Below are 14,806 nucleotides of genomic sequence, written 5' to 3'. Positions count from 1 at the left end.
ATGAGCTAATTTTAAGGTAGCAAAACAAGAAGCAGGCTAAAACAACAAAACTTGAGCTCTAGGCTGATGCAAATAGCTTGTTAACTGTATTACAGCCAAGCAGTTTGGAGGCTATATTTTTGGGCATCTCTCTTACTGCAGACAAAAAAAAGTGTTGGCAGGATATAAACATTCAGAATCCCATATAAACTCTCTTATTTAAAGCCAGAAGAGATCCATCTTGTGCATGGATAAAATGTACTAATGTTATTTTCCATGTACCTTCAGCTTTGCCAGAAGTGATGATCAGCCCAAATGCTGCGACAGATAATGAATATATAACCATTTTATGTGGCATAACAGGACCCAACGTGAACGAATTTGAATCTAGCTGGATTATTTCATTAAAAGTTGCAAATTACACTGTACTTACAAAGCAGTACCTGAAGCACCTTACATAACCATCTGGTCCATGTTAAGTGCAATGTAAAGATCATTCACACATCAGGAATGCAGAAAGGTAACTTGGTATCCACTGTGGTCTCATGCTGTCTAAGGTCCAAGGTCTAGACATCAGACTGAGGAGACTAACTCATGCACAGGCAGAGTGTCAGAAGGAAAGGCTGAGTACCAAAGGTTACAGAGCTTTGAGCTTAAAGTAAGATTTCTATGCCTGCGAACATTAACTCTCCAATTTGTGCTGAGAGTCACTTCTGTGCCCAGACTTCAGTATCTATAATACAACGCAGCAAGGCAAGAATAAGCAGGAAAATTCATGTGTTTCAAAGATTTACAGTTCTAGAAAGAGGGTAAACAGATGTACCCAATCACCGTGACTGACGGAGCATGCTAACAGATTGTACTGATAGTGGACAGCTTCAGCAGACTCTTATGACAATTAATCTATTTGAAAGTCCTTGCCGCCTGCCCCAATGCTAAGGGCATCTTTATTAGCATCCTTGGAACTTTCCCTGAATGCATCTCACATCTCTAGAAGACACTCAGAATCATTATCCTTATTCTCCAGGTTTATGCTCTGTCTCCCTCTTTCTGTCTTATATAGATCATCACCAAAAGCGCTGTTTGGCTCATAAGGACCACTGACGTGTTCCAACACAACCTTTCACTCTGCACTGCAACTAGCTAAGACCCACTTTTGCAGTAGAGCCGGTTAAAAAATACAAAAAAGAGGCAGAGGCAAGACACAACAAAACCAAATACAATTCTCCCCAGAATACGATCACATCCAAGAAAAGTCCTTTCAGACAAGGAAAGAAGAACACCCCTCCACAGGATAAGAAAGCCTAGTAGTTAGGACTCATCTCCAAAGTTAGAAAACTCCTGCCTCAGCTATTGCTTTTCCTAATTTAAAGAAAAAACACAAAAGAACCCAAAGACACAAAGGAAGAAATCAAATCTTTCAAACACAGAGCCATGACGTTACAGACTCTTTTAGGTCTGTGGCTCTAACCTCTCTCACCTCTCCCCTCCCTCTTCTTTTGGGGTAAAAAAGTGTCCTTTTTTCATTCTGGGTTTTTCTTCACGTTTTCCTCAGATCTCTAAACAAACAGATGCATGAGGCAAACAGAACTGGTACTCTGTTGAGACTCTGATTTTAATCCACCAAAATAAGGATACATATCCAGTGCTTATTCTGTAGTTGGAAGGAGGTACTACAACACCAGAATATGTGGCCAAAGGCATTTTTTCCTAATCAAGTAACTTTTTTTTTTTTATCCAAAAGAAGTTCTAGTTCGCTATTCTGTCACAAAACTAGTCTATGTCTTAGCTACTTAGGAGTTACAATAGTCAATACAAAACCTAAGAGAATACAATTTAATCATGTGATACCTGACGTCCTCTTCATACAAAGTTAATTAGGCTCTGTTCTACAAAGTCAATTTGAAACATTTGTCTCAATAGCATTATCTTAATTATTCCTCATCAAAATGATACCACCTCCTACTGTGAACTAACACACTTGTGTAAACAAGAAAAAAAGAAACCTTGCAGTCCTGAAGCAGGTTCCTATTTTAAAACTCTCTAGTGTAAATACTAATACAGGCATTAAGTATTCAGAAGGAATACAAATAAGAAACTCACTTGTTTCACCACTTCAAGAATCACTTTTCCTACTGAAGACTATTTTTAACAGTACTGCTGAAATACAGATAATCTACTTATTTTTTTATTAGCAGAATATTTTACTTTCTGTAACAAAGTACCCCAAAGTACAACAACCAAGAATTCCTTGCAAAAGAAAGATAGTATTTTATTCTGTATGTACCACAAGCAAAGCTAAGCTGCATTTTTCTATCTGAGATACTCTTAATTCAAAAAAGTTCAAAAGTTAAAAAGTGTGTGGAAAGGGCTTGAAGCAAAACATCTTATTGGATATCAACAATTAATTAAATACATGTTTGGTAAACATCCTGTTTACAGACAGAAGTACTTCTTAATACCAGTCTGTCAACTGGGTCCAAAATGTTCACTACTGTTACTTAACATTCTTTGACTCATGGATTTAAATATGCAGGAGATTTTCAGACTTAGAAGTCTAGGTTTTTAATTTCATGTCTATGTCTACACAACAGTGTAGAAAAGATCATCTTCTGCATATAGGTGCCAAAAACAAAAGGAAAAAAAACCCAGCTAGCCTGAATCAGCAATTTTACCAGACACCTATCCTATTTATCAACATACTATTAAAGTCCAGCACTGTAATTGTAAAAGCCTACACTTGGTCTATCTTTCAATTTTCCTACCAGCATGGTATTTGGCAAGTTTGCACATACTTTGATTCTTGCATCCTTCTTATTACTCTTGACAAACCACTCTATTAGACCCACCAGTAAAAACTGGGTGAACTCCGCATATGTTAGGTGTCTTTTTCTATCCTTTCCAAAATGCAGCTGTACGAACTCTGAATTCCAGTTAAAAGGAATGTGCTGATGAATCGTCGTCTGGCCAAAAACTTGCTTAGCATCCTCTGGGAAGAAAAGAAAAATGTTCATTTAATAATAAAATAAAATAAAAACAATAGAGACAAGTATATAAACAAGCAATACTGTTGATATAAATTAGTAACATACTGTAAAGCAAACCAAATTTTTTTGTTTACCAAAATCATCATAAAGTTTTGAACACCCTCACAAATAATTTCTGAATAATCACTTTATTTGTGAAGTTTAATACTCACAGCATTTGATTAGAAGAGGCTCAGCTAGATATTTCAAGTTTCAAAGTCAAGCAAGAAAAGATTAAAATTAAAAGACAATTTATAAAAAGATGACTAAAGCTAACCAATATTCAGCGTAATCTTTTCAAGTTGCTAATAATGAAAATTTTGTATCACTATAATTCAGGCTTCTGTATTATTCCCAGAGTCCTCCACATTCAACTACAAAAATAGCAGTATTTCAAGATCCACCTTTCTGTAGTTACCTTATAGGAGCAGTGACATGCAGGACAGGGGATGGGGGGGGGACAACACACATGGCAGCCAGGAACACAAAATTATCACCACCTCCAGCACTAAGCAGACTTTAACTCTAGACCTCTGCTACAAGGAGGGTGGCAGCATGACAAATTTGTTTGATCACACCTAAATGCAAACTTCATGGTTCAGTTCAGTTTAGTAGTTGTAATTGGGCAACGGTTTATTACGGGCTTGGCAGACTTTCTGGTAATGTACAGCATTTTTGGTGAAGAAACAACTATTTGAAACACATCGAGTTGTACAATCAGTAATAAGGACCATACATTCCTGGAACTGGACTGTACGTATTTTAACTAATGAAAACAGCAACAAGATCTGAGCAAGTACTTGTCTCAGATGACAGTGCCCACTTCAATGTGACAGTCTGTCTCTGCCAAAAATACAGGGCAAAGATACCTTCTGAAGACAAGCTCAAGGCCAGAGGTTCCCAACTGCTACACACCTTCCTAATTGCCATATGACTCCTCCAGCAACGCCAGCCAAGAGTCAGTTCTTGTCTCCTGCTAGTTCCTGCGGGCACAGAGAGCTGGTTCCCAGGAGACACTCCCTACCTGCAGGCAGGACCAGAAGCTGGTCTCCTGCTCCCTCCATGCTTTGTAGAAGAAAGACCAGGAGCCCAAACTCTGAGCTCCTGTCTGTCTCTGCAAGCAGCAGAGCTGGAAGCCAGTTCCCAAGCCTGGTTGGTGCCTGGGGTCAAGGAAATCAGCACAGCTTTGTGCCTGCCTGTGTGCAGAACAAGCTGGAGCCACCTCGCTGGAGCCAGCCTGTGCCTTCCAGCTCACCCCAGTGGCCAAAAGCAAAGGTGGGAGCCGACTCCTTGGGGTCATGAGGTCCCGTCTCCTGCGCAAGCTGAGTTCTGGCTTCTGCTTCAGCCCATGCCAGCCAGGCACAGAGGCTCTGCTGACCTGGGGAAACCCAGCCAGGGTGGAATTCCCACTTTTAGGCAAGGAAGCAGGAAAAAGTGAGACTGGAGTGGCACAGCCAAGAGCCAGGAAGACACCAGTAAGTGCCCGAGTGAGTGAAGGATAAAATCATCAGAAAAAATGGTCCCAAGAAGGTGTAAGGGGCAGGGGTCCTGCTGCACAGACCCAAAAGCACTGTGGGTGGTGTTACCCTCAAAGACAGTGTGTTCTAAAGTGAGGGGGGCTTCACAGAGAGAGCAGGGATGATACTGCAGACCTCTTCCCATCCCCAATACAGTCAGCAGTTTCATCTTTAAAAACACACCACCCACTGATCCCAGGGAATCCGTGGTGAAAGAACAAGTTGGATTTAACTTACAAACAGAAAGACTGACCCCAGTTAACCTCAAATTTGTAAAATTCAGAGCTTCAAGTCCTAATGTCCTATAAGAATTTTCTCCAAGCAATATCAGTGTCCCCAGTACAGCAGTGTTCATTCATGTCTTCAAGCTCTATCACAGCCTCCTTGGATCTTGGCTGCCAACATTTTCCAGTAGCAAAATTCTGCTCTCAAGGCAATGTGAGGGAAAGCCAGTTGGTTCAGGGTGAGGTTCTGTCCCTCTATTTTAAGTCTTATATTTGGGATGTTTCCTACTGACACAACGAGGCACATTGCCACGTGTAGTTGGAGATCACCTTTATAAAGTTCCTGCTTTCTGTCAGACTTCCTTCAAAGAAGGCACCCAGCATGAAGAAGACACCCTGTCTTGCCCACAAACAAGAGGAAATGAAGGCTGTCTCTTCCTAGTAGCGATCACTCTGCTTTTCCAGAGGAATGAAGATATTCCCAGAACACCTCCAGTATCTGTGTCTTGCACAGAAATCAGATGTTCATCTGCTTCCTCTTCTCATCCCACCTCCTGAATTTCCCCAGAGCAAGACACTGATATTGTCTGGATGAGATTAGGAACAAGTCACCGTTTACCAAAAGCTCCAGATTTGCCTTTTGTCAGAGAAAAAAGGTGCTTTCTTACTTGATGTGAGGTAAGAGATAGGATAATCTTAGCTAGTGTAAAAGCACTCCCAAAATCCTTTTGATCAGGCCACACTCCTCACAATCTTTACTTCAACTTGTTAACATATGAAAGTTACAGAGTGTCCTCTGATTACGCCACTGTAATTTTATTTTAATTCATTATCATACATTAGTTATCTTGAAGGAACAATGCATCTTGCTCCCCCAACTCTGTGCCTTGTAAACCATCCTTAGTTCGAGTCCAAAAGAAAAACTCCAGCTCAAGAAAATCAAACATCAGGAAGTGAAAAGAACGGTAATTTCAGACTAAATAAAATGTTTAATTATTGGCACTATAAACGGGGCAAAGGAACCCACAGCAATGGAACTTAAAACCTCATCAAATAGGAATATAGTAAGGTCTATATCCAGGGCATTTGCATTCCCTTGTCTATTTTAGACATTAAAGGCTACGAGCACATCTCCGAAGTTCACGTAGGTACAAATATCCTTCCAAACAGTCCAAGCAGGAGATGTACACTTAATTTTTGCTATGACTTGGAAAACGCAGACTACCACATTAGTGTAGGTATTTAGTACAATAGTAAAAGAACTCCGTACACTACTTGATCTTTTCAAAATCATACTGTATACTGATATCAATATGACTTGGCAACCAATACCAGATGCTTTTCTGACAGGGTGTATGTTGTATTATGCAGTGCAGGCAGCTGACTGGAAGATTGCCTACTGTGCTTCTACTGATTCTTTGATGGCATCAGACGTGGTATCCTGTTTGCCATTGCCTTTTCACTCATACCCTGCACTTCCTTTTCACAGTTATTTATGGTTCACAAACTCCTATATATGCTCAGCAGACAGTGTTTTTCCTCTTTACTTCCTAGGTCTCATCACCCATTCATCTACAACAATATCACTGACTCAAGTCTCATCTGAAGTCAGATTGCCCAATTCAGATATTAAAGACCGTTCATACTCCATGAACAAATCTTAAGAGTTTTAGCCTGTGATTTACCCATCAAAAGATATCCAATTATGTACTATAACTCACCCCAAGTTGTTCTTCAGTTCTAACAGTATCATCTCCTAATCATCTAAGTCCAGTATTAAAATAAAAAATGGACCATTTTAAAATGTAGTTTTGCCTTAAACCTGTGGCTGAAGTTCCATGGCTACCCACAAGTCGCTGAACTAAACACAGCAAAACATAGACAAGCAGCATTGTCCTTCAGTAGCCAGGAGTTACTTTATTTGTTTAGACCTTTTTTTAAAGGAACCTGTTTCAGAGAGTTACAGAATAATTTGTGATGGAAAGGACATCTGGATATCATCTGGCCCAACCTCCTGCCAAAGAACACCCAACCAGGTCAGGTTGCTCAAGGCCATGGCCAGACTAGGTTTGATCGCCATTACACCTTATATTTAAGAAAAGTCACTTAACAGAACAAGCCATTAAAATCTTTACAGGGTACAATCCATAAATATCTGAAGTATTAAATGTGGAATTCTTTCAAACTACTTATTTGTGCAAGTATGTACATTTTTCATGCAGTGTCATCATGAATATCAATAAAGTTAATAACAACTCAATGCATAGCCAGAAAAAAATTTCATGATTATCTACAAAAATACCACTGCTCTTACAAAATAGCTGGAACATTTTTGCAGAAAAGCTGTCATCATCAGCTCTATTTTACATAAGTTATACGTTCTATACACTTCATATATGTTATACTGTTACACAATTAAGCGATTTGTGCATTGTACAGAAAACCTGTACCAAAACCCTGGACCTTCAGAAAAAATGAGATTACCCTGATGATACTGGTAATAGCAACTTCTGTCAAGAACACAGGCTACGTTCTGCAAAGACGAAAACAAAAGACAAATTTGAAAAGACATGAATTATCATAAGTTAACAAGAGTTCCACATGCACCAATAACCTTTTCAAACTCTTCTGGCAGTAACTGCTTCTATATTCATCACACTTAAGGCCCTGAAGAGGAACATAGAAGCATTATAGCTACAACTTGGACTAAACGAAGCAAAATTCATGCAAAGAGTGTGGAACAGGTATTTTAGTATAAAGAAACAAGGTTTTTTTTAAACCTGAATATGCAAATCCCCATCATTCTGCTCAGACAAAAGGTGATACCTTTATAAGATCATATTTTGTTAAAGGTTAAGCACTTCTGTTCATGCATTCGGAAACAGTTTCCTTTAAATGGCTGTAATAAAATCTGCATTTTTTTTTTCAAAGTCATTTTAAATAAATCCTAGACAGAAGAAAAGGCAAAGAAGGAAGTCCAGTTGGTCAAATCAAACTATTGATGAGAGTAGCTGTTTCACCATTGTGACTAGGAAACCCCACCCAGCACCTTTCCAACTGCCAAGCAAGACCTGACCTAAAGCTCAGTGGAGATGAGAACAGAATGATTTCCACAGGCTTTGCTCCTCATTGACCATTTGAAACAAATCCACTTTTTCCATAAGCTTCATGATCCTGAGTGCACTACCAGGTTCTGCAACCTCGTCCCCATGACCCACCCACAAGCACAAGGGATCATGGTCTATGCAAAGAGCTGCAGGAGAAAGGGCTGGAAGATGCCTCATCTCAGGTCCTTGATCCTTCTCACCTGAGCCATGCTGTAGGGAAGCCTGCACCTTGGTGACCCCAAACCTCCTGAGCTGACTTCCCAGCCTTACCTCAGACCTGTCTCATCCCTGTGGCCTTGTCTGGCTGACCCTGGTCACTGTCAGCAGACTTGCTCTTCTGTATACATGTGTATCTGTATATACATGCATGTATACACTTCAAAAACACTCAAGTAATAGTATTTTGTACTATCTTGTTTTACTGGAATTGTCGGGGTTTATCCAAGGTTTGGGTTGGCCTTTTTTTGTTTGGGTGTTCTGTTTTGTTTTGTTGTTTTTTTATATACTGTTGTGAACTTCAAATACACAGCTAGTTAAGAGTTTATTTCCATCCTTCTAAGGTCTGGCACTAAGTGTTCTATACTGATGACTTTTATTTTGGAGAACATCCATCGACATCACATCTGCTCAGCTAAGACGTGGAATGATGGGTAGTCCAAGTCCATTTATGCCCATTCACCCAGAAGAGATACAACACTCTGGAAGTACAAGCGCTACAATCACCACCTTCATCTCCCTGCTGCTTTGTCAAGGAAATGGGCTGACGTAATTTTGCAGTGGCCATGCTGTAAATTAAAACACACACTGGAATAGCTTGATTGGTAAGGATTGCAAAGGAGAGGTACTCAATCCTCCAACTTCCCTCAACAAACCAATAAAAGCAGGAAGGGCTGTCTCAGCCACCTTTTATTCACAGGTTAGAAGCCCTGAAACAATACACTAATGCTGTATTTTCACTGCCTCTTAATTCCTTGCAAAACATGGACAACAACCTATTCTGCAATTCTGAATTAAAAAAAAATTAAATTAGGTTTCTTCCTTCTTAAAATATAAGGAAAGTATCTGGTAGAACACTCAAACTGAAGCTGGCAGAGTAGAAATGGAGCACATAATTTGAAGACAATGGGACTATATTATACGACTCAAGAAAGGGGGAGCAGGGGTTGATTTGAAAAAAGATAGCAGCTCAGGTCAGTGCAATTTATCCGCACTCTATCATGTGTACCGCTACTGTTTTAAAAGACATTCATTGAAAGAGTGCAAAACCCTCCATTAGTGCACCTGATCCATGTAGACTAAGACCAGTTTCACCTGCACCTGAAAAATGTGGTTGCACATATACACTTGCATATAAACACCTAAAAAAAAAGGAATTAACTTATTTTGATAATTTTGTGTGTCTGCATGCATGTGTAAGTGGTAGCTTATTTTTTTATAGGACTAGTTATTCCAAATTCAGAGAAAATCCCCGAAGACAAAATTAAACTCAAATAATAAAAATGGTAATTTTAACCAATCTAACTACGTTGGGCTAGTCCAGCTGTGAATTAGTGCTGAATTGTAATGGACAAGCAGGGGTTTCTGCTGCTTAACATAAGTCAGTGTTGCTTGTGTCCAACGCTGTCATATTGAATTCAATGCCCCCATTTCCATGTGGGTAAGTGAAACCATCATCTGAACTCATTTCTGTTATCCCCATCATGGAGATGTTAAAAACACAGGACTTTCAGAATCCAGACTGACTCAACACCTTTTTTTACACTGGCAGGGGCTGATTTCCCTGTAGTTGTCCAGGAACACAAATTTACTTCAGAATTCACATGACCGTTTCTTACAGAAGATTAATATACCAACCAAAGCGATAAAAGCAAACTCCTGGCTCAAACAAATTATCCTAAACTTTACACTTTACTCTCCCGTATAGACTTGAGAGCTCTATTTCTTTAACAGCTATTTTGCTTAGATAGATGGTATTTAACAAAAAAAAAAAAAAAAATCACTTTCTTGCAAAGCATTAACATACATTTTCCCCCACTTAAATACTTCAATTTCAAATGCACCACAAAATGTACTCCCACAACAGTACTGTATTAGTATAAAACTATTTTAGTTCAATTAAAATGTCTATCTAGCCCCAAACCTACCTAAACTGTAATTTTCACTTTGAGCACTTCCAACATGTTCTCAGTTTTGTTTTCTTTTATCAGCTTATCAAATCAGGTCCTGCATTCCAAATGTTGGAAAAAAATAGTCATTAACTGCTAGGTAACAGCAGATTTTCCAATTTAGAAAACTAAATTACACACACTGCAAAAGTATGTGTATTTTGCTATCTGAAATTTCATATTAAAATTTGGAATAACAAAACACTTTCCTAGCTCTTAGGGCCTGTTGAAGTTTTTACCTTCTAATCTGTAATTCCAGGACAATTTGAAAAGGGAATGGGGAAAAAAATTAAAATAAAAATCAAGCTTAAAGTGGTATACCGCTGCTGCCACAGTTTAAATATATTCTGGTGTGGAAGCTTCTGGTTCCTCCCCAAATGCTGCCTAGTAATCATGTTGGGCTTCTTTTTTCCAACAGGATACACAGCTGTATGAAAGATGGCTAACCCTCAGCTTACTGTTAACCAAAGAGTGACCTCATATAGTTGAAATTTACTCTCATATCGGCTTTTTCCCACCTTTTCCACATTTTTTTTTAAAGTAGCATGAAGTAGCAGCAGAAAGCACAATATTTGAGCCATCTGAGCATGTAGTATTCTTGAATTATCCCACCAACTGGAAGTGCTCTCTGTTACCTCTATATTTTAAAATTGGGGCCATTATAGTCAATCGTGCAAATCTACAGTTAGCCTTTCATAAAAAGTGGATTTTTGACCCACTGAACTGGAACAGCTTCTGAGCAGTTTTTCTGATCTCTGACAAGATACCATGCATGCCAATCTGATATTGGTGTGCATCTACAATCAGTTGTTTGGAAAACACTGCTTAAAAGTCATTAAAAAAGTTCCAAAAAATTAGGGTGGCTCTTTTTGTAGTACAAACTGATCATTTAAAGTAGTGCAATAAAGCTCCATGTATATCAAAAAATGGATGCCTTCACATTGATTTTTCACCTCCAGGTAACACATTAACATCTGGAGCACATCAATGGAAAGCAAAGCTTATGATATTTGTTGGGCTGCCCTCATAAAATGAATTGGTTGACCTGGCACACCTCCAGGTAGGAAAGAGACAGCACTGTGACAGCCCCACGGAGTGCCTGCACCCTTAGAGGCAGTCACAGCAGGGTAGAGAAGCAGGAGGTTGGAGTCTCTCACTGAAAGTGGCTGCTTCCATTCAGATATGAACCACATCCATTTTGTGGCTTGAAGAAGCAACAAAGGCTGTATAGCACTTGTTGTACACAGAGGTGAGATTAAGACTAGTATTGCTAACCAAATGTCTTTCAGATGTCTAAATTAGACTTTAAAAGATGACAACCACCAAAAAATCCTGCAAAAGCGTGCAGCAAACCATAAAGTCCAGTACAAACCCTAACAAAAAGTTCAGCATGCATTCCCTTTTTGGAGAGAGGCACTAGCTACTGAACAAAATTCATTTGGTTGTAACTTCATGGTCCTATCCAAATTTTCAACAAGGTCAAAGCAGTCTTACAGGTTAGTTTTACATTAATGAAAACATTACCACAGAGAGCACGCTAGTGCCTTCACGATTTTTCCCAATCAAAAGATCCATGATAAGCTTCAAGTTTCTTCCCTTTGCGGAAAATGTTCTCACTTTTATATTGTCTTACCTTCCCCCTGCTCTGGCTGGTTGTACTCTTGTCACTTCTAAAAATTATGAATTCACTTCCTCATGACATTTCCATACACTGTTCAATTCAGCTTGGCCCTGATTTTTGACTGGGGTATCTGAGCACTTCTGTTACCTCTGCTAAACACTGCTAATACCCCCAAAAAAGCAGGCTCTTTCCAAGAGTACCATCACTCTAAGCAGTTAAGATTCTGGATCCAAGCTTGCCTGCTTCTTCTGTCCTCCTTGGATGTAAGGGGAAATAACATGAATTTATACACGGAATATTACATAACTGGCTTACAGAAAAGGTTTTCAACATTTTTCCAACAGCCTTACTTTTCTTTATTACCTTTCCTGGTCTCCTTAGAAGTGCGCAACAAACTGCCAGAGCCCAAAGACCACAGGTTTGGAAAGCACTAGGCCCCATGAGGGCATAAAAACTAAATTTACCCCTTTGGCCCTGCAGAAGAATAATTAAAAAACCAGATCACTTCCACCAAGGTAAACAGCATAATCTGGCTAACAAAAACAAAATACCACTTCTGTTTTCTCCATGTAAGATAGTCAGGGGTTGATGCACATGACATGCATAGAGAGGCTGATGATATGGAGTTTTCTCAGCCTGGAGAAGGGTGGGCTAAAGGAGGACCTCATTGCTGTCTACAACTACCCAATGGGAGGGTGAAGGGAAGATGGAGATACACAGTGGAAGGACAAGAGGCAACGGATGCAAGCTGGAACATGGGCAATCCCAACTAGGCATCAGGAAATTATTTTTCGCTATAACAGTGGTCGAACACTGGAAGATGCTTGCTCATAGAGGCTGCAGAGTCTCCATCCTCAGAGATATTTAAAACCTTGATTGGATGTTGCCCCCAGAGCAACCTGGTCTTGATGACCCTGCAAGGGTTTGAACCAGATGGCTGCCACAGTCTCTTCCATCCTAAACTGTTTGATGATTCTATAATCAATCCTCGGGTTTTGGTAACAAACAAGAGATACGCGCAGCCTTCAGCTTGATGTTTGTTAGTAGGCAACTTTGGTTTAAAAAAAAAAAGAACAAAAAACCAAAAAAACAATCAACCAACCAAGCAAACAACAACAACGAACAAACCAAAACACCAAATTTCAGTTCTGGTTGATTTAGAAAACTCAATTGTATTTTCTAGACCAAAAGAAACACACCTGTGTAAAAGGATGGAGCTTCTCCTAATATTTAAAATGACAGATTCACTTTGTGACTAAACAGGCTTTGTTTTACTTAAGATGCCTTCATGAAAGTCTGCCTGGTTACGTAACATTTTAGTTAAAAGAAAAAACAAAACAAGAAAAAATTCCCTAGTCGACATATGTCTAGAAATGAAATTCTCTGAAAATAGTATCAAGAAGATTTCAAAAATTGTTTTGAAGAAAATAAATATACTAACAAGACTACCTTACACTCTCTTTTAACTAAAACTGGCCATTGTTTGTGCAAAATCCAGCAGAAACAACAAAAAAATACCAGAGACTAACGAATTTTGCATTTGCAATGTTGCTGTTGGGATCATCATATCTAGGCAACTGTCATTTATAAATCAACAAATGTTTCACTGTGTAGGTGTAAGCTAACACATCACCAGCTACAAATGGTTTCTAACCAGTCTGAACCAGCAATGGAAATTTCACAGAGAAACACCAAATATTGCAATTTATCACGTGATCAAACCTTACAGCCTTAGCAACTTATTTTCGTAGATCAGATTTAGCTTTTCCTTGCTTTACACAGTATTGCGTGTACCATGCTGGGCATCACTAAGGCAGGTGTTGTGCAATAAAGAAAAAAAAGAATTACAGATCCCATAAGAACAGCCAAATCATACCAAGCCATTATAGGGCAAAGCATAAAATAAATAATCCTCTGTAACAAAAGCAAGAGCTAGTTCACACAGTCTGAACCTAATCCTTTGGTCAGGAAAGCAACTGTGAGACTCCTGTAATAATTATTTACATATTGAAAAAGTACCAGACCATTATCATAGAGGAAAAACTTTGAAGCTCATCACAATAGCTGTATAGCTATTTAAACCTCTGTTAAGAGCTATGTGCATTTAGAAAGTTTACAAACATGTATTCAGGCAATTCAAGTATCAGATAAGCAAACAGGAGTGCTTAGTAAGATGTATCCTTAATTAATGTGTTTATCTAAGAACTGTACTGATATAATTAACAACAGAAGCACAGACTCACAATAGCTGCTGTCTACATGTAAATAAAGTTTTGTTTTGAGACAAAAGCAGAATACATTGCTCGATTCTGCAGCTGTTATGCTAAATAAACAACAATTTTGGGTTTGGGTTCCCCATTCCCTTCACGTTTTTGCTGGGTTGGGGGACACACACACGTTTTGCCTCTTTTTTTTTTTTTTTTCTTTTTTTTAAATTAAAGGGCTGTCTTGTTTTACAGCATACTTCTAGCTCCCAAAGCAACACAGCACAGCATCCATTTTGAAACAGCTTTAGGTTGAACTAGAGGATCTTTAAAAAAAAAACAAAAAACCAAACAAAACCAAACACACACTATACCACAGCTACATTTCATTAAGTACGAGAGCAAGAATTTCTGTCTGTTGAGACATTCTAATTTAAAACAAATGAGAATTAAAATTTTCAAAGCCAGATTCAACGCCGGTTGGCAGCACAGACTCACGCAATCATATCTCTCTTTGTGCCTTTCCTTTCTCTGTGAGCAAAACCAACACGGACAACACTTATTTTGCCCTTCACTAGGGCTGTGAGAACCAGTATAAGAAAAGGAAAGTTCCAGTACCTGGATATCACCGCTGCATTATTCACAGCTCAGAAGTTTTAGCTCCCATCATTTCATTTATCCATCCAAAATTAGAGATGGAAGTTAAGACGACTTAGTTTTTAAACACTGACATTTTTACCCAAGCATCTCGCCTTTTTGTAAATGCCACCTAGTAAAGAATTTCAAAGGGATCTGCTTCTTTAATGAGGCATTAAAATACAGTCATACAACAAAAAAGCAACTCTACTAAGTCTCTTAAACCCCTGGACTTACATTATCAGCTTTTATGTGCCTGTCAACACTCAACAGTAAGAAGCAATGGTTTGCTCTTTGCCTCGAATTTAAAAGCCAGCTAAACTTCCT

At 38.9% G+C, this 14,806-nt stretch overlaps 1 protein-coding gene across 1 annotated transcript in view; it reads right to left on the bottom strand.

Annotated features, from left to right (window-relative positions):
* Positions 1-14,806, bottom strand: part of SLC25A13 (solute carrier family 25 (aspartate/glutamate carrier), member 13) — a 78,674-nt gene that overhangs the window by 50,008 nt on the left and 13,860 nt on the right. The window contains exon 4 of the mRNA XM_009709800.1: positions 2,829-2,968. Within this exon, the coding sequence (XP_009708102.1) occupies positions 2,829-2,968 (140 nt within the window). The remainder of the gene's footprint in view (positions 1-2,828; positions 2,969-14,806) is intronic.

The sequence above is a fragment of the Cariama cristata genome, unplaced genomic scaffold (genome assembly GCF_000690535.1).
Source record: "Cariama cristata isolate BGI_N322 unplaced genomic scaffold, ASM69053v1 scaffold7391, whole genome shotgun sequence".
In the NCBI taxonomy this organism is placed as follows: domain Eukaryota; kingdom Metazoa; phylum Chordata; class Aves; order Cariamiformes; family Cariamidae; genus Cariama; species Cariama cristata.
Note: the sequence above shows the minus strand (reverse complement) of the source record. Positions and strands in the feature narration are given on the sequence as shown.